This window comes from Neopsephotus bourkii, unplaced genomic scaffold (assembly GCF_033783945.1).
Source record: "Neopsephotus bourkii isolate Nb327-2 ecotype Australia unplaced genomic scaffold, CSIRO-AGI_Nbou_v1 NB_318, whole genome shotgun sequence".
Classification (NCBI taxonomy): domain Eukaryota; kingdom Metazoa; phylum Chordata; class Aves; order Psittaciformes; family Psittacidae; genus Neopsephotus; species Neopsephotus bourkii.
This window is the reverse complement of record NW_026900826.1, coordinates 724160-748465: the sequence shown is the minus strand read 5'-3', so window position 1 is coordinate 748465 and position 24306 is coordinate 724160. Positions and strand designations below refer to the sequence as shown.

General features: G+C 39.1%; 1 protein-coding gene across 1 annotated transcript in view; it reads right to left on the bottom strand.

Annotated features, from left to right (window-relative positions):
• Positions 1 to 7361, bottom strand: part of BNC1 (basonuclin zinc finger protein 1) — a 77655-nt gene extending 70294 nt beyond the window's left edge. Inside the window, exon 1 of the mRNA XM_061347273.1 lies at positions 7298 to 7361. Coding sequence (XP_061203257.1) covers positions 7298 to 7306 — 9 coding nt within the window. The 5' untranslated portion in view covers positions 7307 to 7361. The remainder of the gene's footprint in view (positions 1 to 7297) is intronic.
• Between the last annotated feature and the right edge of the window lie 16945 nt (positions 7362 to 24306).

The window sequence follows — 24306 nt, the reverse complement described above, 5'->3', positions numbered from 1 at the left end:
TACGGCCCTGGGATCTGCCACACCCAACACCCACAGCTCCTGCCAGATGTCTTGAAGAGTTTTGTGGTATTAACCCCTTCAGGAGTTAATACTAAGGGGTTTGTGCTGAGCCTTTAGTAAGTAATTGCTCTTTTTTTTTTTTTTTTTAAATAGAAAGAAGAAAAAAAACCCAACCCACAACATGATTGATCCAGCTTAATAAAACTTTGACTAACTAAAAGACAGATACGGGGCTATCAGTAAGAATTAACAAATAGTCCTTATATTTCATTAAAAATGGGAATTAGAAGTTAAAACTTAACATTGTACAACATTTCTTCTTTCATACCATGCTTTGGTGCACAGGTTTATCTAAAATAGCACAGTAGCAGCTCCAAAACAGTTTTATGTTCACTTTTTCAGACCGTCAGTCTTTTACCTTCTTGGAATCAAGAGTGCCCATTAACTTCCCTTCAGCCAAACAGACATTTCAGGCCTTAAATCAACAGGATTTCTAATTCCAAATCTGTACCGTAAACTCTACAACTATTTCTCTGGGTCTGATCTGGCCCCAGGGACATAAATTTGCATGCAACTTCTAAGTTTGTGAATAGTCCCTGGGCTTAAAATTGCACATGTGCTTAAGTACTTTGTTCAGCCTGGGTCTAAGACAGCTACTTCAAAATGAAAACAGAAGCCATGTAAAGAATAACATTGTTAAAACCAATTTTCCTCAGTAAATATTGTACTGAAGGAAAAAATGTAACAAAATAAACATACTGATTCCTATAAGCACATACTGACCCAGCAGTAGGTAAACAGCAGCTAGAGCCATCAGCCAACATTAATGGATGCCACTTCAAATAAAAGGGCAGAAAAAATTTTATTTCAAAATAATAACAATAATTTTGAACTGTAGCCAAGATTCTTTGTACACTATTGTAGGGAAAAAGCATCTGTGGATATAAACAGCAAGCAAGTGATCACAATTCTCAGAGTAAGACTGGCCCCTATTCTTCACCTAGTTTATTTTAGAGATTTGAAAGTAGTTATCCAGGCAATCTCATTTGTCTCGCCTATAAAAATATGTTCACCTCTGCAGTTTGTGTGTGGCTTTTCATTTAACCCCCCCCCCCCAATAACTCAGTAAAAAATATTGCAAGCTAGTACTATTGACAAATGTACTTCTGAATAGTTCACTTCCTAAAACTACTCCTGATTTGCTTTCCAATGGGATAGGATTCAAGCGGAACACCAGTATTTCTTTAAACCCTTATAGAGAATACACTTCAGATTTCCATCATTTGTGGAAGAAATTACACTGAAAGTAATAGTTATTTCAGCTCTTGTTGAAAACAAACATATAATAATCAGTGTTGAACTTGGTCGAGAAATATTAACATGCCTGCAACTATTTTTCATTTAGAGAACATGCCACTAATAACGTTAAAAACACTCAAAGTAAGAATCCACAGATCACAAGAAACAGATGGAGTTTTTATAATTTAAATGAATTGCTCCTAAATATCAACATTGATTGGCTGAGGGCTTATTCTCATTTACTAACATGTGAAGACTGAGAATATTTCTTTGCACGGTTCACACCAATATCTTGAGAAGAATTTTCTTCCCTAAGTCTGCCCTTTACACATGTGCTATATGAGTTAAAGGGTTAAGTAACCATTATATTCTAAAGAGCAAACTGTTTGCCTTAAGGCCATCTCCTCCTTACTCCTGATGAATTGCCTGACACTCCATGTATCATACATACATTACTTTTCACTAGGAAGTAACACTTGGTTCCAGTCATGGTGTAAGACCTGACTTGGGAACTATGAAGCAATACATGATAGACAGAAAAAAAATTAAAGTGCATCATCATCTGCCAAACAGCCTGTACCTAAATAGTGATATACAAATTGATATATATGTATGTTTGTACTTAAAAAATGGGCAGAGAGGTATGTATAGAGAAAGTCTATGCACATGAAGACGAATAAAAAACCAACTGTGAGTATAAATATTCTGAGTGACAAGACACTTTCCTGGACTAGAGTCAAAGAAATGCTAATGTTATTGAGGGCTTTGCACTAAAAATATTTGTTAGCTATAAGCTAAACACAATCATAAAACTTAGTTATTTTTAAAAGAATTATTACACGCAAGATCGAAGCAGGAACAGCCCAACAAGTAGCTTGCAGAAACCAACCAAGGTTTCAGCATAAAGGCACAGTATCGATTCTTTTCAGTGTATTTTGCAGAGGAGAGGAGGTAAAACTTGTTGGAACAACAGCAGGAAAGCAAAAGCAAAAACAGTGGCACTGACTTCTGCTTTAGATTTTTTTGTCACAAAACATTTAGATACTTCAAACACAATCCTGGATGTGTTGTCACCTGTGTGTGTGTCAGAACTTGCTCAGGAAGTACAAAGGCAAAAAAAGAAAAAACATATTCCACTTGCCAGTGCTCAACTTTTCCAGGCTATTCAAAAGGCAAGTTAACAATTTCTGCAAAAGTCTCTATAAAACCGTAGTATTCAAAGATACTATATAAACTTTGTGAACTAAAATACTCCAGTAAGTATTTCAGAGCCATTCTCAAAGCTTTGTAAATATTACATTAGACAGAAAACCAATCTTTTATAATTAAAAAGTGTTTGAAATTTTTATTAGGCAGAGATTGAACTTGAAGAGTTAAGCTTATGGTTTTCTTTTAATTTGAAATATATTTTGCTCTACGTAGAATTATAGAACGGTTGGGTTAAAGCTCTCCTAGTTCAAAGCCCCCTTCCACTAGACCAGTTTCCTCAAAGCTCTGTTCAACCTAGCCTTGAACACTTTCAGGGATGGGGCAACCACAGCTTCTCTGCACAACTTATGCCAGTGTATCATCACCCTCACAGTGAAGAATTTTTTCTTACTAATATAAATCTATCCTCTGTCAGTTTAAAGCCAATACTCCTTGTACTATCATTACATGTCCTTGGAAAAGTCCCTCTTCTGCTGTCAGCCCCTGGAAGGTACTGAAAGGCTGCTCTAAGGTCTCTCTGGAGCCTCCTCCTGGCTCAACAGGCCCAACTCTGTCAGCCTGTCTTCACAGGAGAGGTGCTCCAGCTCTCTGATCATCTTTGTGGCCTCCTTTGGACTCGCTCCAACAGCTTCATGTCCTTCTTATGTTGAGGGCCCCAGAGCTGGATGCAGTACTCCAGACGGGGTGTCATGAGAGTAGAGGGGGAGAATCACCTTCCTTGACCGCTTCTTTTGGTGCAACCCAGCATAAGGTTGGCTTCCTGGGCCACAGAAAGTACACACTGCTGGCTCATGTTGAACTTTTCATCGACCAACAGCCATAAGTCCTTCTCATCAGGGCTGCTCTTGAGCCATTCTCTGTCCAGCCTGTATTTGTGCTTGAGATTGCCTCAACCTATGAGAAGGACAATGCACTTGGCCTTGTTGAACTTCATCAGCTTCACATGGGCCCACCTCTGAAGTCTGTCAATTTCCCTCTGTATCCCATCCCTTCCCTCCAGCATGCCAACCACCCCAGACAGATTGGTGTCATCAGCAAACTTGCTGAGGGTACACTCAATCCCACTATCCATGTTGCTGGCAAAGATATTGAGCAGGATTAGTCCTGATACTGACACTTGAGGAACACCTCTCGTCACTGGTCTCCATCTGGACATCAAGCCATTGACCACAACTCTTTCAGTGTGACCATCCAGGCAATTCCTTATCCACCGAGTGATCCAACCATCAAATCCATATCTCTCCAGTTTACAGTGAAGGATGTCATGTGGGACAATATCAAAACCTTTGCAGAAGTCCACCAATGCTGTAATCCCATCATATAAAGCCACCAAATTCATCAGGCATGATTTGCCTTTAGTGAAGCCATGCTGGCTGTCACCCATCACTTCTGTATTTTCCATGTGCCTTGAAGTTTCCAGGTGGATCTTGCACAGGTGATACTGTCTTGTAGTTCCCCAGGTCTTCCTTTTTTCCCTTTTAAAAATGGAGGTTATGTCTCCCCTTTTCCAGGAAATATCCCAATTCCCCCCCCTTTTCTTTCTGTCTTGCTTCCTAGCAAAACCTATGCTTAATGGAGAAGATTTATATATTACAGCATCATATTGCTTACTTATCATGGTGTGCATTTCAGGATATAAATGTCCCCAGTAAAATGATTCAAGCTACAGAGGCTAAATTAAGGTGAACAGGCATGGAACTGTGTGCATTTCCTTTGTGGAGGGCAGCTCCTCCCATTAACTAAGCACATGATACTTCTACGATGGAGTACTAAAGAAGGAATGTGATTTAAGAAAAACATCAGCAGACAAGGTCTGGCCACCAAGGAAGGAGAAACAGGTGAAGAAAGCACAGCTCTTGGGTGGAGGTTCTGCTCCTGGGCTTGGCCCAAGCACCTCTGTGATCTTAGGCAAACTATAAAACACTAGGGGTTTCATGTGCAGCTCCCAGATTCAGGATTCTGAAGCAGCCAGTGCTTCACACCTCTGAATCGTCAGTGCACCTTCCTCCCTCTCTTCTGCAGATGGGAAAATGAATGCTTCCTTACTACAAAGGTACAGCAAGGGTTAATTCATAAACATTTATAAAGCACTTGAGATTGCAGAAGCTCTGGACTGCAGGGTATGCAAGAACTGACCATGAATTTTGATTCAAATACCCCTATTTGATGAAAAAAGCAGCCAGTGTAACAAGAGGTAGCAGAACAGAGTGGAGGAAGGATGCCTTTTTTTAACACAACATGTTCAAAACATTCAGATGATTTAGAAGAAAAATAAAATTTGCTCTTACTGTAGGGAGAGAGGCAAAGAAGCATGCTTAGGTGACGAATGTCAGGGAAGACAGGGATAGGAATAGTGGACCAATGCAGAAGGGTTCAGAGCTCAGGAATGTAGATTTCTCTAAACAACAGCAAACAGCAACAAATACATTTACAAAACAGAACTGTGATCTCTCCCCAGTTAAGCTTATTTAACAGCCTGTTTATTGTTACCAATAAGCCCAGTGAGGTGAAGTCCCAGGGTGTGAAGTTCCTTCTACAGGCTCTGCCCTTTAAATCCTATCATATAGCCAACGAACATGGTTCTATGGGTTTTACTGCAGTTTTTTGCTTACGTGAAAAATAACATTAAAAGACATGCTGAGGGGGAAAAGAAAAAAAAAAAAAGTTCAGGTTTCAAATTTCTCCTGTACTGAAATGCCAAAGGGTTTGCATGTAAGCGTGCACCACAATTTGGGTTTATGTCTTAGAGTATGATTATCCGATTAATCCGTTAAAAAGGACACAAGACATATCAAAGATCTCCAATAAGTCAGCATTATCCTTTATGTGTGCTGAGTGAACCATACTCCCTGGAAGGCACATAATGATAAATAATTAAATGAGTACCATAATGCAGAAGGCAGCCACATTAAGATTGTCCAGGCAAACACCATTCCTAATTTGAGAACCTAGCTTTGCAGCCTTTTCTTTTTCTTTTTCCTTCTCTCAAACACACGGCTTTCAGCATTAGCAAGATGGACACATATTTGAGATCGTCGCTGGCACTCAGAAAATGCTCAAAACTTAGAACCAGTCTTCCTTCTCACCTAAGAATTCACTTCACTGAAAACTTCCAAAGCTCTCTTTGGCATCTGACTTTGAACAATGGTGTTTCATGATTTATCTGCCATAGGCTCTTGTCCAGCACATATCACTGACAGACTGCTATGTTAGCTAAAATCATTAAACCTGGCACATGTTCATATATTTGATTTGCTATCCCACCCAGAATTAATACCAGTACTCATTTTCTAATTACCATGACTGAAAAATAAAGGAGAGGACAGAAAAAGCTAGAATGGGGACAGCCAGTATAAACACCAATAGATGAGGAGATATCTTTTATCCATTTCTTTATTCACATAAGACTATAAAAGAGCCAAAGGACTGATTTTCAGTTGCCTTTTTTTTTTAATAGAGGCATTCCTGAGAGATTAAAAAACCCCCTCACTAATTCAAAACTGCCCTTCAAAGCAGTTGTACAGCAGCTGAAGAAGTGACCAACTGAAGCAGACATCAAATGGAATGGTGTAATTAAGACAATCTATTTCATAGATAAGCAGTTCAATCTTTTGAAGGTAACACATGTGCTGATTTGGCTACAAGAGGAACTGCAAAAAAGGGTTCCAGGAGAAAATACATTAGGATACAAAGGAAAAAAAAAAGAAAAAAAAAGAAAAAGGATAAAAGCATTTTTGCCTTCCCTTAGAGTTGCCTTTTTGGTTTGTTTGTAGAGACCTTTGTACATGAAAAGGTCACATTCACCTATGAGTAATAAACATAATCAGAAAGTTTGCTCACAGGAGAGCTCAAGCGGGTTCCAGCCTCTCAGTAGTTGAGAAAGAAAAGGCACTCCCAAAACACAAGATGGGACGTTTGAATGCGGGAGGAAAGAAACCTTAAACATTAACTCATAACTCAAAACCAAAGTGTTTGTGTAACTCCTGAAAACTTGAGTATCAAAGCTAAATCTGAGAATTTACCTTAAATAGCAGAATGAGTAAGACGAAGCCAGAGGGGCTCTGGAAGATTCCTAATGTTAAAGCCTATGCTGTTGCTGTCAATTTTTCAGTGATTTCATGTACATACACGTATATTTCAATAACTTCCTATGATCACAGAAACATTTCCTTTACTGCTATCAAAGTCTTTAAAAAGCAGCAATTAACCACCATCTCACTGCGTGATGCTCAAGGGTCCTAACAGAAAGGGCAAAAACCTCATGTCCTCTCGCAGTTACATAAAACAAACTCAAGAAACTGAGGCCAAAAGCAGACTTGTACCTTCCCGGAGCATGGAAAAGGGAGTGGAATCTACCCGCGCCCGTGAGGCGTTTCTCCACGCGCTGAGGTTATGCGGCCACAGGGGACGACGCTGTTCGTCCCTTCCCGCTCACGGGTCCGCCGTCTCCCTCCCGTCCCACGAAGCGGCCGTAGCGGCGCGGCCGCTGCCACGTGCTGCCGTGCGGGAGCGGGAGAGCGGCGGCTGGGTCCGGCCCGCCAGGCTCTGAGCTCCCGACCGCAGGGACCGAATCGCCCCCGAGCCAGCCCCGCCGGCACGTCCCAGTCAGGGACCAGGCGGCCTTCCCGACGGTGCCGTTTCAGCCGCCGGCCCTTCCCAGAGGTTTCGGCGGGGTTTCACCCGTTCCCAACGCCGCGCCACAGAACCACGCTGCGGAGAACCCCCATTCAGACCGCCGCTGGAGAAGAAGCAGCCCGCCTGCCCCCTTAACCCGCCGGAAGGTACTTACGAGCTCCATGTCCGACGAGGCCACGAAACACCTTGCTCAGGGGCTGGCCTTGAGGTGACCCGAGCCAGCGGCAGCGTCCTGTCCTCTCCCCAGAGGGCAGCCTTTTCCCCTTCGTGATTTAACGCCCTCTGCCCGTGGGCAGGGGAGGGTGGCAGCCTGATTGTCACCTGCTGCTGTCACCCCGCTCCGCCCCGCCACACCTGGCACCGCTTTGCAGCCCCGGCTGGAGGGGCCGCCACCCGCCTCGTCAGCCTCGCCGCTCCCTAAGTGCCGGCTTGCTCCCAACAGCTGCAGGCCGTCCCTGGAGCGCGGGCCTGGCGGCACCGCTGAGCTTCGAGCTCTCTCACGGTGGGCCGAGCGGTTCGGAATCACTTTGGACCTGTAGGCTGCTTGTGGCTTGGAGGAGGTCACCGCCTGGGGATGGTGAGGAGCAGGGTGCTTGTCTCTTCCGACACAGTGCTGAAAGGCGGTCTCTGGTGGGCACCGGCCACCTGTGGAGCAGGCTCCTCTCCAGCGCTGCCACCCACTGAGGGAAGGTGCTCGGTCGCCTTTGACAAGAGGTGGCGTTTCCTGACAGTCACTGCATCTGCTTGGGAAGGGTTTCATGAAAGGCCTGAATTTGACTTCTAAAATGGTGCAGAGTGCGAGTGACCCCACACCTGCAAGTGAAGTTACATCGGTGTGAAACTGGGGCAAACGACAAGGGAATTAATCTTCTGTACTAGAAGCTTCCCCAACAAAGGGGCCACCAGTGTGGTCAGGAAGAGAAAAGTGAATAGTTTTCTGAATTTAATTTACCTTTCAAAGAAGATACAGTCATTTAGAAATGCTGACCCCAAGGTATGGATCACTATACACATAAAAAAAAGGAGACTATTGAATATTCATTGGGTGCAATTTACAAATTATAAATTTTGCATACCATATACATAGAACAAAGGGGGAAAATGTCATAGCACGTTCTTGCCAAAATAAGTAGTATCTTTTAAGCTAGGCTAAAAAGTTATTTTGCAGTTCTGGAAGATCAGTTTGCATGGACATAGTTACACCTTTATAGTTTTACTAAATAATATATACTTAGAAAGGACCACTGTAAATGATTCCACAGTATCAACAGGGAAATACAGTTAGATGCTTATATGGTGTAAAAAAATGTGAACCCTTTAATCACTTTACACCTTCTGCAATCTCACTGAGTCTTAGTGAAAACAGTAACTGAAGTCAACCAACTATCCATAGTTAATCACATGAGAAAGTGTTTACAAAATCAACTTACTAATCAGACAAAAATATTCAAATAATGAAACAAATCAAGCATATTACAGCTGGCAAACTGCATGTAATATGAGGGGTTTGATATCTATATGTATCTGCACAGAAATTCTTTAATGCCAGGTGTTGTTCTAATTATTCAGAAAGCAAACAGCTTTGGGGAAAAAAGTTGTATTGATTTAATGCTACGAGCGAAGTTCCTACCACTCTTTATTTAGTCTTGCACTAAAAATGTGGGAAATACACAACAGAAAAACATCTCTTAAATGAATCGTTTATAAATGTATGTGATCATGAAATAGTGAAGTTCACTAAGCCATAATGTTTCTTCTTCAAGTAAATGGGTCTTTTCAGATTCAGAATATTTAAGATGCATGTGAATAGTAGAGATCTTATAGACAACTCATTGTACACACAACTCTCCTGGTTTATGTCATGATCATCATGATTCTCAAACAGAATCAAAGAATCTTCAATTCTATAAACAGGAGTTTAAAGACTCATTATTTTCTTCTTTGAAATGAGTTGATGCTCTAAAAGCATAGTGCTGAAAGGCTGCCAAGCTAATAGTCCGGTGAGCACTAGGAAGAGATTAATTTTATACCTGGAATGAGTATATACAATTTTCATTCCATTTAGTGAAAGGGCTGGAATGTGACCTAGGGGTTCCTTCACGGTGCCGTGTTGTGTTAACCCCTGGAGTAAAGAGTTGGCCTCTACAAAAGAGAGAGTCTGAATTCAGGACTGTGACCATCTATGCATGTTATTGTACAAAATGTAAACCTAAATGGGGTGTTTGAGATGCTTACTTGCATTCCCCCCCCCCCCCCCCTTTTTTTGCTAAATACTGGTTCTGGTACTCTGAAATTGATGTGAGTATTTGGGAATGCAAATATGTTGTGAACACTTCTCTTTACTTCAAAACATGAACGTATTGAAATGGAGAGGTGTGTGCAATTTCCTCACCTAGAGAGCTCTGCCTGAGGTGTAGCCAGAGTTGTAATCTCCAAGTGTGTTCTTTCTGCTTTTTAAAAAGCAGATGTCTGTTCAATAAAAAGAGACAGAGTGAAGCTAAGGCAGTGGATCTACTTCCACAAACAAGGTTAGCCACCACTAAGTAGCAGAAGAGATTAAGAGTTCCAGACCGGTTTTGGAAACTTTACCTTTAAAGGTTTTCAGAAAAGTTGTATTAAATTGTCTTTTGCTTTCCTGTTGCTCACTGTTCACCGGGAAAACACATGAATAGATTTCTGTAAAAAAAACCCCAATCAGTGGGCCTTTGTGATTATTAATCGCATTAAGGTTTTTGGTGCAATGTATTAGGTCATAATACAGGACCTGTATATTGGGTCTTCTTATTGGGATTATTCAGATTAATGTCATTCAGTGTGAAGAAACATACATGCAACGGGAAATTACGTGCTCCCTATACCTTTTATAGGGGAGCTGGAGAAGAAGGCAAGCATTTCTTCCTTGGAGGAATTCAATCTCTATTACTGAGTGAAAACAATGCTGAAGGAGGGATTTTTTCCTAAACAAAACCGTGAGTAAATTGTATTCCTGAAAAGTTATCATTTTCTAACTGATGTTCTTGGTCAGAAGTAAATGGCATAGGACAGCATGAGTATTTGGAATGATCAGAAGGAGCAAAAGCATTATCAGATTTGTTCCTTTATGCAGCATGTCGTGAGGTTACTGTTCCAGACAGGAACATACTGAAGTAGGTAACCACACCTCAAATTTTTGTAAGAAGAGGCATTGAGTCATCTGCTTTGTCCAAGAAAATCTCCACAGGCAACTGTTACAGCTGGTTGATATAACAGAATCCTACACCTAGAGACTTACACAAGAATTGACTGTTAAATCAGGAAATTGATAAGCCAGGGAAAGTTCATTTAAAACTGAGAGAATGGCTGGGCCTAGTGGAGTACTTAGCATAAGACTAAATTTCAAATGAATACCCAGACTTCATGGTTAATTTTTATATTTGTCTGAGGAAGAAATTTGAGGAACCTGTAGAAGGTTTTGTCAATCACTTGGAACGTTTTTCAATTGTGTAAAGATTCATATTGCACAATACTAAATACAAAGCTGCATAAAGCATTCTTTTTTTCAGGCTCTTGGAACCTGACTAAATACAACTTTAAAGTAAACACACATAGACATATAAAACTTAAGGCCAGAGGTTTCATTAGCCTGCATTGTCAAATTCTCAAGTAACGGGGATCATCAACTTTTATTCTCACTTTTACATTTAATTCATTAATACACTGCCACTGCAGACGCCAGCAGCCAAAGGGACATTCCAACTCCAGATCAAATTATTTTCTGACTCCCTTCACCCTCTGGTTGTTTACTGTTCTCTAGCTGTGATGACTTCACTCCATCACAGTCGCTCAGATGCTACTGCGCACTACATATGGTAGGAGCAATATTTGCCCATAATTTGTTTAGCACTACATTAGGAAAAGAAGTTGTACTTTTCAGAAGAATAAAGGGTAGAGGGGTAGTTCTGTTGTGAATCAGTCAGTCTTGTCATGTAATACTTACTGTATTGTAACTTCATAATAAACATCAGCTGTGGCATTCGATAAACAAAGCTTGTCAGTAACTTGCATTCTAAAATCTTTGAAAAATGCACCTAAGAGTAATCACAGCTCTAACCACTGGGGAAAAAAACTCGATCTGTGCCAGCTGCATATTTTTGTTGAGCCATTGAAGAGTCTCCCTGCATGAATCTTTGGTAGAGGTAGGATTTTATCATGCATCAGTATATAAATTTAATAGAACAAACAGCATCTCCATTTATATATATATATATATATATATTTAGTTAAAAATTTGAGTAATGCCATGCTGACCTCATACATCTGTGTTCTGCACTTTTGGCATTTTGGCTCACCGCAGCTTGTAGATAAGAAGGACACATGTCCAGCTGTAAAGAAATAAACAGTCTAATCGTACTGCTGAAAATGATACGGTGCTGTTCCACTTCTGGTTCATCTTGTTTCCTCTTGTATCTTTATCATGGGGTGAAGGTGCAAGGTTATGCTATCCTTCAGCTGAACAGCTGGTTAGGAATGCCATGCCAGCTGCAGAGTCTGTCTTAAGCCAGCTGAGTCTTCTGACAGTGGGGCCATAAATGTGAGTGGCAATGGTGAAATCAGGAATTGCATGAAACAAATTCTTGATTTGTCATTCTGGGGTTGGCAGTTGGATTGCTGCATCATACAGTGGACCATAAAGAACACAGAAAAAAGGGAGCATAGTGAAGTATTCATTAATTATGCTTTTCATTAAGATGTATCAGTTCTGTGGGGACCAGGTCCACTGTTCTTTTTCTTCCTGCTGGTTTTCTCTGTAACAAACTTAGTAAGAAAAGAGTACTCTGGAATTTTGCTTTATTGGGTTATACAAAACCCTTGAGACTCCTAGTGGGTTCCTCTCTCACTGCCAGGGCAGAGAGGTGGCTCTTTCAGAGCTGGCCAGTGACCAATGTAATTCCAGTGTTTAAAAAAGAGGAAAGTTTGAGTCATTGTGACATAATAACTCATGTAACACTTTCTGAGGCAAATGAGGACTTTTCTGACTCTTACAGCTCAATAAGCAGCATATATCAAGACTTTGCAAAGTATATCCTCTCCAGTCTTTAATAAAGATTTTACCATGTGGAATTACAGACCAGTTAGGGTAATTTCATCTGTAGGAAAGATAACTGAAAGAGTTCTAGTAGATTAACAGAAGGAGTATCTAGTAAAAGTGTCCTTCAGCCTGATTAGTTGTATACACATGGTTTAGGAAAAAAGAAGTCATGCTTCACTAGCCTTCTGGAACTCTTTGAAGATAACACTGCCAAGATAGGGTATACCATGAACATTATATTTTTAGATTTTCAGGAGTCATTTGACAATGTTTTACCCAAGAGATTAATACTTAAAGAGAGCGGGTGAAAGGGTAAGATAAAAGTTCATTCCTTAAATTGAAAAGTAGGTCTAAGCAAGAACAATGAGGAGCTAAAAATGTCATTTTTAGTGCTAAGAAGCCCTAACAGGATTTGTAATCCCAGTGTGCTGAGCACTGTCCATGCTGAGACCATATCTGCAGCTAAATAGACCCTGTAGAATAAAAGTACAAGAAAGGAAGTGTTATTTTCCTGACAATGTAAAGGAGTTTCCAAGGCCTGAGCAGACTTGATCTCAGCAACAGAGAAAGATCAGTATATCTGATGGGTGAATGTATTTTCTTAGTCATGAGACCAGATTTCTTGATTTGGAGATGATACTTCACAGGAAACAACAGTAAATTCCAAAGAACAGTGAAGTACTGAAAAGCAAATATTGCCAGCCCAACAAATGTGAGATGAATTTCCAAATAAATATACATTCTAACCAGAAAAGAGATATAAGTTTAATTGTAAAAATACATATTTCAGCATAACTTATGCATCTGTAAGAAATGTAAATTTTATGTATAAATTGCTTAGAAGAACAGAGCTTGAAGAGCTATGTCTCCATGTTGTAAAAAGAATCTTGCAAAAAATGGTGCAGCATTCCTAATTAAAACTTGCTTGGTTCAAATATAACTCTCTAAGTCAAAGCCATGTCTTAATTATTTCTGTGTCTCACAGTAAAGAACTGAGCTGCAAAAAGCACTTATTTTGTCCCACAGTATATAGATTATGGTACAGCACTGACAAATTGAGTGTGAGAAGCACTATGTCCACAACTTGGGTTTGAAATATTAAACTTTGCAAGATGTGAACTTGACCACACACATCAAAAGGGTGTTAACAAGATGCTGGCTGCATCTTTCTATACATCCACTTCCCAGCATGCTAAGCCTAAAACCATAAGCGGTAGATGAAATTTTCAGAGGAATTGTCTATACTGTAAAAACCAACCAAATTAAAAAATGATCTTTTTAAACTAGAAGTCTGCCTTGCATTCTTGAATGACTTCTACTATATGCTTGGTTTAAATACTCTTTTAAAAAACAAGACCCTACCCTTCTGCTTTGTTTTCAAGTGCTTAAGAATCCTGCCTGACTGCACTTCTGATATAGCATCTAAATTTACTCTTGCAAAAAAGACTTCATAAGACTTCAACATAGAAAATCCTGATTTACTGTTCTTGAAATCGATCAGATTCAGATCTGTCATTAAAAAAAATACTGCTCCTCACTTCCAATTCTGTGTATCTTCCCCACGCTTTACTAAGAGGTCTTGGAATGACTCAGTGCTCCTCTCTGCCTGTTTGCAGTCCCCTTGCTTAGTGCATATAGACACACAGCTGTGGGAACAAATACCTGTGAGGCAAGCTGGGGTGGTAATTTGTAGGATTTTGTACTGCGTCGTTAATGGTTGGGGTATGTGCTGTTACATCTCAGTAAACATAAAGTAATTTCAGGTAGTTTGCTGCTCAGTGAAAGCGACCTTGTACCCACCAAGGGAAAGCCATGCACGCATGAATAGCTTCCACGGATTAGGTAATGCACTGTAAATTCTTACCTTTTCTTACTTCACAGTTAATGCCTGGAAATAACTTGTTCTGGGTGCTGTGTGTAACTTGTTGAATGACTGAGTGATTGTAGGAACTAATCCATTCATTATCTAGAAGAGCTCTTCTTTAGTTGGAGTTGTTCAGGCTAAGGATTTAGATCTTAAAGACTAAGGCTCTAATCCTAGTTCTTTATCAAAGCTATTAATATAATTATGTATGTTTGAGACCATCATATTCTTTATGCAAGATGACTGCAGAAGGGTCTTTTATAAGACTGATACAGACCTTAGCCATGCTTAGGTTGGACGTGCCACACCTCTTAGATGGCATAAATAGGTATCTAAGTTAGAAACGCTGCTCTGTGTGCTGTTATTGCTTGTGCTATGTCCTAAAGGAACATGAGTCAATCAATAATTAAGCCACAAAGTACTGCCTGTTGACATGGCAACATGTTCACAGATGTGACGTGAACTTAATGTCCTTCTTTCATGTCTCTTGTGAAAGTAAAAGTCTCCTAAGCTCAGGAACAAAGAATTGGAGCAGGCATTGCCAGGGAACAAGGAGAAAATGAAAAAAAATAGATTATTTCTTTTCTAAAAATGGATGCCTTTGTACCTCTTTTCTCCCAAACCTACTGTTTAAGGTCTCTTGTTTTTTTATTTTTTATTTTTTATTACAAGGAGCTTTCCCTAATAAAAAAAATCCCCACTTGCTTATTGCCAAATAAGAAGTACAAAATTAATTTCCTTATGGATCATTTTAATGATTGCTTCTTTCCCATGTATTTCACCCCACCCACATTTTTTTTAATGGAGCTGAAGTGAACACAACTTGTGTAGGTTACTTCTGTTTAGGCAAGACTCTGTCTAGCTCCAAGAATAACATTAGCTGCTGCACCACAGATCAAGGGTTGGCATGAAGCTCCAAATGTGAAATTGTCATCATCACTTGATACCTGTTGTTCTGAAGACGAAAGGAGCATGAGTTTGTGTGACATCAGCTTCCGTATGTTGGGATCATTTTTGCTGTTTCTGCAGCTTCTCTGCACGTGCTCCCACTCTCACATTCTCTCTGCTTGCCAGTTACCCTATTCTCCTCTTGGCTTGCATGTCTTTCTTCCAAGCTTTCTGCAGCAGATGTTAATAGGCCTCGCCAAGATGTTTTGTTTGCCACATGTGTAGCTACCTGTGTCACAATGGGTGAGGTTCTTTTTTCTTTTTTTCCAGGGCATCTTTTTACTTCTGCTTCAGTCGGTCTCTTGATCTTTCACACATTAAAAGTTTACTACACGTTTTTTCCTTTGGGAGCTTGGTGTCCTCCATTCAGAGGACATGTCCAGTCCAGCAAAACTACGCTTTTATAAGATTGCTTCAACGCTGTTTGTGCAACCACTTTGCAGAACTTTGTTATTCATGATTTTATCTTGCCACTTGATATGCATAATAGCTTGAAGGTGCCGTTGATTAAATTTTTCCAATGCTTTGATGTACCAGTACTAGCATTTCCATGTTTCTCAGCTCTAGAGTGAGGTAAAAATTAGTACAGTGTAGAAAAGCTAGGGTTTGGTCTTATGTCTAATAGTATACTAGTTCCAGATTTAATGAACCTAATTCTCCATCTCTGTCCACCTAAATATACAAAACCTCATTGATGTATAAAAGCCAACTGTTTTAAAACTCCTGTTAGAGAGAAACATTAGATGCAGGGTTTAAAGTTCTTATGTGTAATCCTCTCCCTTTAAGAAATCAGGTAACAGTTTTGATAGCTTAAATTTTATAAAAGTACAAATCTCAGCTTCAGGCTACTGCACAGCTGGGCAGTCTGAATGTTTGGTGGACCATATACCCTTTAGCAAGTATTAATTCTAACCTCACAGGCATAAGATATGTGGAAAACTAATACACAAGTTTAGTGAAAAAAATGGAGTCAAGATTGCTGAGTCAGCAGGATGACCTCATCCTTCATGAAATACGGTCCCTTCTTTCCTCCTTCACTGTTTTCTTTCTAATGTATCTTCTTCAGTGTCCTCTGTGATTTCAGATCCATGAGCAGGTGAACTTTTTAAACAAGAAACCTCTTTCTGTTTTTATGACTTTCCAGATCAACTTTGATAACAAAACTGTACTCCAGCAATATACTTTGGATAAGGTCAGGAGTAATTCAAGAACTTAAGGTCCTTAACAGCATATCTGGTTTTAGGTTTGGGTAAAATGTGCAGCGGAATGTCATGTATGCTGTGCCCTTAAATAAACTTCACTGGCTGTGTTGCTTGCAAACTGACAGCCTTTAGGCAGTGCCCAAATACTACTTTGTATCATTTGAAAGGCAAGTTTGGCTGAGCTGGAGAAAAGGGTTCAAATCTCGATTTTAAAATACTGACATGGTTCTACTTCTGCTATTTTCTGAACTATAATATTTTAAGGCTCTTTACTTGGAATTCTTCTGTGAATTTTTAACACAAAAATCAGTCCATAGCCCTTATGATACATATAATTTACAAACAAAAGCTAGACATTAATGGGATTTCTGCAGGCACATTATAATTATACCTGAACAATAGTCAACAGGGAAGGGAGTGATGGTAGCACCATTAGAAAAAGAGAAGCATGACTGCTACCTATGCAAGACTTGACTTGATGGGAACTCAGCTATTCCCATGGCAATTCAAAACACTGAAATTACACTGATTTAGTATTTGGGGCACAGTCATGACACCTTTACTTTTTTTCTTTTATTTTTTCCTTCATTTTTGGTAGATCTTACTTGAAAAGTATCACATTGACATAAGGTGGTCTCATTTCTGGAAGACGTTTATCCCAGGTAATAAAATTAGAAAGATCAGTCCCTTACAAAAGGAATTAATATGTAGAGTACCTTTAGTTCACTCTCCAGCGCATGCATTTGTTTTAAAAAAGTACAGTAAATTATTGTACTATTGAATGCTTCCAAATCTCTTATAAGCTGTACTCTTTATTCTGTCCTTTATTACATAGAGACTTTCATTAATTTTGCAAATTACTGTTTCTCTGTTTCATTCATGTGACTTTAATAGCCCCATCTGCTGGCTGAGCACCAGGTAAGAGAATTAGCACATCCCTTTGAAGGTCTCTTGTTCTAACAGGGCTTCTGTGAACTTGGTACTGAAATGTTTTTGGTTTTTTCCTAACTGAGACAAAGACAGAAAACTGGAAAACTGTGTTTTATAGTCCCATATTATCTCACAATGCTGTGGCATTTATTTTGTGTTTACAAAGTTCTTGGTTTCTGCCAGTCTCAGTCTGCTTTGTTAATGATAAATATGCACTTCTGTTGTAGGATCTTAATATCTTAAAGGGCAGTTTGCTCTAGTGAAGAGGCATGAAAATAGAAGAAACATCTGATTAAGTGTTGATGGCAATGCTTACTGAAAAATGAACTAAGAAAAGATTTGCTTTCACAGTGCATCAGTAGCACTGAGACTATGTTGTGTTATGCAGAATTTACCTTAAAGCAACTCTTCCCTAGGCATCCATTTCTGCTGAAGATAGGATACAGGGCAGGATAGACTCTTGCTGTGGCTCAGTAGGCTCATTTTCGTGTTCTAATGTCTTTTTAATGGAAATAGATGCCACAAATCTCCCAGAAATAATGGTGGGGAGGGCCTTGATTCATCCTCTCATTCTTTAATGAAGCTATGCTGCACTGCTTTTTGCAGTCAAGCTTCTGGTGTTATGTGTACAGCCATGGAATCACTCATTCTACATGGATGTAAAGGAGTAGATTACAGGATAGCTAAGAAGTATGTGCATTCTTTTCTTGTGCATCATTGAAACTAAACACAAATTTGATATAGCATCTGCAGATTGTCCTGAACAAGTATTCCGACTATAAATCTATGATGTATCTATGTACTGATACAGCAAAAGCACATGAATAGACTTTAATGTATTAAAGAATTGAAATATATATATATATAAATATATGCCCTACAAAAACTGTCAAATGGCCTGGGAAAGGAAAAGAAATATTCTGAAAAAAACGATGTTGGGAGAGAATGTTTGTTGGAGGGGTGTCCCAGGATGCAGATATCTGACTGTGGGCACAGAAGAAAGAAAAACTTGAGGGGGAAGGGAAAAGGATTAATGAATGTACCTTTGCTACAGTTAATAAGAGAACCTGATCTGTATTATAATTTCTGATGCTATCCATTGCAGTAAAGATCACCTTAATTCTTTTACAATGTGCAGCAAAAAGAACTTTGCTAAATAAGAGGAATTTACATTTTGCCCAAGTTTATTCCAGTGACTCAAGACAGAGATAATGATTTAATAGAGTTTAAACAAGCACTAACAGAAAAATAAGTTACCACAGCCATCCCATCACTCTGTGGATTCTGGTCTGGTAAGACACTGGGATGTTTCTTGGACAGTGAAGTCTACAAAAGCAAGACAAGTCAAAATCACTTATGATATCATGGGCTTACCAATACAGTGATCCATGTTTTCTTATGACTGAAGATGCTGAGCCAGTCTTTGCAAGGAAATCCCAGTGAAACTATTACTCTATTAGTAAATTAATGGTTACAAAGCTTTGTGAACTCAAATTGGTAAGTAAATGTTACCTGTGATTTTTAGGCTGATCTAAAGATACATGTTAAATGAGTATCAAAAAGGAAGAGAAGTTTTCTTCTTCACAAAGAAGAGGTACGGGATTGTGTTCATGATCCTTCTAAAACTCTTTCAAAACTTGGTTGCTGAAATTTTCAAAATACCTGAAAGTTTCAGGTGATTTTTAATGAAAGTCAGAAGGGCTTGTGGTCCCTATTCACATAATTGCTTGTGAAAATATCAGCTCCTATCCTGGTTCTATAATAAATAGCACATGACTTAGAGGACCAAAGGATAGCTTCCTGCTGAAAATCATACACAAATACTTGCATACCATGGAAAATTTTCTGCTGGTGTCAGTGCAGAAGATACAACGCAGGATGCTCTTAACTGCATTAAAACAACACAGATGATTTTAAAGAGAAACCTGGGAAAAAGATTAATCCTATGTTCAAGATCAGCATTTTCCAGCTAGACGGAGTGTTCATGTAATATCTTTCTTATTGTGCAAAAAGCTGCTCTTTTCCCTTCCAAATGTATTTAACATAGTGACCGAAGTAAATCCATCCTGATGCAACTTTACCAGCTGCTGTTTCTGTCCTGCAGAGGTGTTCTTTAATGAACACATGTTTCTTGGTCACAGGTAGTCTGATTTATGCCTGACTGCATTTCTTTACGGGCTTTAAGATCCAAAGCCTTAAGGCACAAGCACCGTATGTATACTGGATGGAAGCCTGATCCTTCAGTGGGCAGCTCAAGTGATTATGAATTACTCACTTGTGAAATCCTGAAGTAATATAATCAAAAGTACTGGTGGATCATAAAAACATTGATTTCTGTTTCAAAAGCAATTTAGTCAATCTAATCACACAGTTTTAAATTTGAGAGATTTGTAACACATTTTCCTGTATACCTTGAGAAATAGATACATATAGAGGTCTTTACATAAACAATTGTTACTCTTTAAAGACATGGAGAGATGTAACATGAAAAGAGGCTGCTTGGTTTGGTAGGCTTGGCAGCTAACGCTGACCATTTCTTCTCAGCAAAGATCTGGATTTGTCTTTCACTAAGATCGACTAATCCTTGGTCTCTTCTTTAGGAACTGTATTCACATCTTTTTACATTCACTTGAAGAACAGGTGGCTCATATCAGCCAACCTTAATCCTAGCAGGCCTTGAACTTACTGGAACACTATTGCTCTTCCAGTGGGCTTAGTTTTCTTTCGTTTTCCTTCCATTACTATGATTAATAATGATCTTGACACACAGACACAGATGCACTCATATATGCAGTAATAAACACAAATAGAAAACATAATGGATTAAGATGTTAAAACCATAAATCAGTCAGGAAGGCAGAAACCAGTGGTTCTTTTAATGTGGCAAGGCAAAAAAATCATTTTTTTACCAAACAAAGGCAGAGTTAGTATTTGGGATAGTCTTACAAGTCTGAAACAAATGCTCTTCATTATCCATTGATTAAAGGAAAGACAATTTCCTAATCTACATTAATTTACTGAGCAGCTGGACGAATCTCCAAAACTTGAAAAAAATTATTACCAAATGTTTTGATATATACTGTGCTTTGCATGTCCTGTGTCTGGGTACTGTACAGTTTGATTATCTGAGATAACCAATTTGTACTCAGAGTAGCACAGGGCCTAGGACAACACATTTCTTGTGATTATCCATACTTAATAACTCTTTCTAAAATCCTGAACTGCCCACTATGAGTTTTGAGTACTGAGACCACTTACAGATACTTTTTCAAATTATGACTCATTACATTAAGCCTTCTTTTCATTAAACTATGCTTAACTGTGCATGTGCTGATTGTTTTCTTTGTCATCTGACTTTCAGACTGGTTACTGATCTCCTTTGATATACTGTACATGACATCCTAACAAAACCAACTCTTTAATCAAAATGATGAGGATTCAAATGTGTGCCACTGTCAGACAGCAGGGTAAGGCTAACATGCAGCAGATGTGTACTTGCAGGTCAGATGGAATGAATGGATTTAAGGCATACAGTTGGTACAGTCTTTAGTTTAACCCTAGATCTGATTTTGAAACCCAGGCAGAACACTTTCACAATAAGCTGTGTTGGTTTTAACTGTCAGCTGGCAAAACACTGGCACAAGTATTTTATACATGGAATAGACCTCACAAGCTTTGAAAATCACAGTGTAGAAAGCAACAGGAATTCATTGCAGGGAAAGAGGCAAATGACTCTGAGACTGTGTCTTTTTCCTTTTTGACAGAAATCACCTCCATTAGTAGTTGTATGTAAATATTTTCTCTTTCATGCTGCTAATCTACAAGATATGGAAAAGTGAAAGACACAGCCGCAGGTGATTGCTTCTAACAGATTTCATTAATGCAAGCACTAAGCACTGAGATTGCATAAATGAAATCTGCAGCTGCAAATCAAAAATAACACTCCCTGGTTAATCAATTAAGGATCAGGAAGCACCAAGAGCAAATAGGTCAGAATATGATCTGCTTTAATGTAGTTTAGAAAATAGCTTGCAAATTTAAACATTTGTGTAAGCTGAACTTTTCTCAAGAAAATAGTTTATAAATTGTGGAATAGACTGGCATATTTTCCTCCTACACATATGCAAAAGTTTTAATCTTAAAATACAGTGTCAGTCTCACGGAGCTCAATGAAAGTTGCAGTGCTCCAAACTTTCTAAGAGGTGCTTTGTTGCAAACCCGTTCTGAAGTGAATGATGACACTAGTGCTTAAGATACTTAATTAATCATGCTAAAGCATGATTAATTTACTCAAATTTGTTACAGACATTGAAGTTATAATAGTAAAGACTGTTCAGGGCATTGCTATATGTTAGGGAAAGCATTGCCAGATAGTATTTTCACCTCATTATATGGAAGTAAAATAGATATATTTTAACAGACTATAAAAAGAAAGAGGCATGTCATGCTTTTGTTCTGCTGTGGGAAAATAGATATTTTTATGCACTGTAGTAATATTTATTTCATGCTGTTGATTATGAAGGGAAGACTCCTTCACCCCCATTGCTATTGGCAGATGCCAAGAATTTGTGGATTTAAGCTGTGCACTGGTTAATTGTAAATTCACTGAAAGATCCACAAGATATGCTGATGGCAATAATAATGCTCAACTGAATAAGAAGTTAAGCACATCTTAACAAGTTATCATGTCGATGAGCGCAGTAGAAATACTGAGACGGACAAATAATCAGGGAGTAATTCCTGAGTCCTGCTCAAGAGCTCTGAGCAGAATGTATCATTCTGAGAATACAAAGGAACCAGAAAGCTGTAGGTATCTCCAGATGTCGATTCCTCTTGAATAAGAACTTTTCATATGCAGCTTTGCCAACCATGTCGCTAGTGTGTATGTCTGTTGATCCCCAGATGAAGCATCAGTCCTTTGATGATTATAGGTAGAGGGATTTAATTCACAGCAAACCTAACAGCACTCTAACATATACCAGACAATGAAATGGCTTTTGTCAGCCACGAGTCTGGGGAAATGTTACCATTTGCAGCTTAATCTTTCACTGAGAATAGTTTTTACTCTTGGACAGAGGTGAATGAGTCCACTGAGGTTAATGAATTCATGAATGTGAGTCAGAGATGCAGGTCAAAACTCTTGCCTTTATTCTCTTACCATATACTGAAGCACTTGTATAGTCATCGCTTTCCTTTTATTTGGAGAGAATAGTATAATGATAGCTTTTTTTAAGGTATCATAAGAAAAGTATACCTATTATTTAGTCATATAGCCTAATGGGTCTACCAAAGCATAAAATCTGTATAAAAATTGTCTTTCAAGAGCACTCAGAGACTACAGGGCCCAGTTTTGTACTTGGGTGCCCACTCAAAACCAGCAGAATTCTTTTCAGTAGAAACTCTGTGAATTATCAGTACCATTTCCTTTGTGATGGTGGTGCTCCATACATTGCTATTCATCTGGATCTTTGTGCAAAGGAAAGAATCTAGTTCTACATTTTCCCTTATTCTATTAAGCAGAATTTTAGTGAAGTTTTGTACGAAAAAGGGTAACTACTGAAAATGTAGCTTCACCTTTGTGATCTTAGCAGTTTCTTCAGTTTTGTTCAGCACACTGAAAACTAGGAACTGGAGGTTATGATGAGAAAATTACCAGAGAGTAAATCATAACACGGAAATGCACATTGCTGTAGTAGCTGAGGATGGGAAATTTATTTCTGTCTTTGTGACCACTGTAGTTAGGCTACGTAATGTATACTTTAATAAGTCAGTATATTCCCATATGAAGTACTGTGATCCACAGGATTTATATATATTACCAGGGAACATTATGGCATGCCACCATGTAGTCACTATTTCATTCTATTAGTATACCCTGATATGTGATACACTATAACTTCAAACATCTTGAAGGTAACTTACACCACCTGTATATATGATGTCCAACAGCAGTGAATGCCAGCAGTGGAATCTCCCTTTTTTACTATTGTAAAATATTCTAACCCCAAATCCTGTACTTGGTAACATCTATGCAATGCTACAGCTTGTAGCAGGGTTGATGTAGCATGGTCAGTGCAGGATTTGCCCTTAAAGTGCACTGTGGAATATGCCTGGTTTAAGCTATAAATGTTCTGCAGAGAATACTGTCTTAGCTCTTGTTCTTGCCACCTTTGGTTTCTATAATTGAGTATAGACCCACTGACTTCTGGCTGAGCACCTAACCTGAATATCAGATTCTCAGACATACATTCTTCCCCTCAAAAATCAAAAAAGAACAGTTGCACATTATTGATAACCACCAACTACACACCTTCCCCATGACAAAGAATGTTGTCATAAATCAACACCTACACTTCTGGCTTGTAATCTTATGTCTCTATACAGCTCCATGATAGTAACATTGGCTACCTCCTTTCACATACCTTATGATTCTCCCATCCAGGACCTCAAATCTTCCACCTGTGCTTTCTTGTCCTCTCTTGCTGCCCATACACAGTATCCTGAGGTCTCATTGCCATACCTAATTACTAGCTGGGCAAGAGGTAGCATGTCCTGTGGCTGGTTATGAGCTGTATGTGTGTTGATTGTCCAGCTGGTAAGCCAGACAAAACAGAACTTTTGAGTTCACGTTGCAGTTTTTCCCTTAATGAGGCCAGTCATCTATCTAGTCATCAGTTTTCATGTAGCTGGGTAGAACTTAATATCTTTGAGATCACTGCTCTTCTATCAAATTTGTTTGAGATTGGCCAATAGATTCAAAAGTTAGTGGGAAAGACAGAAAACACAGTTGCATAAGCTTGGGATGATCAGGCAGGGACACAGTAATGCTTTCTGAATACTAGACTAGGCTAGTGCACTACTGAGGTGTGTACTCAGTAGACTAAGCTAGACAAACAGATTCAGAGATCAGATAGTTTTCTAAACACTGTAAATAACGCTATCCCAGGAATGGGTCCGAGGCCTGCTTATGTCAGCATACTCGCATTGCCTCTCCTTACACATTTTGTATCATGGACATAATTTTGAAACTAGGACAGTCTCTAGGGTTAATTATACTAGCATCTAGGGGAAAGTTTTGGCATTGTAGAAATGTGCAGTGGGATCCCTATATGCTGAATTTGGGAAAGGATTTTGGAAGAAGCTGTAATCAT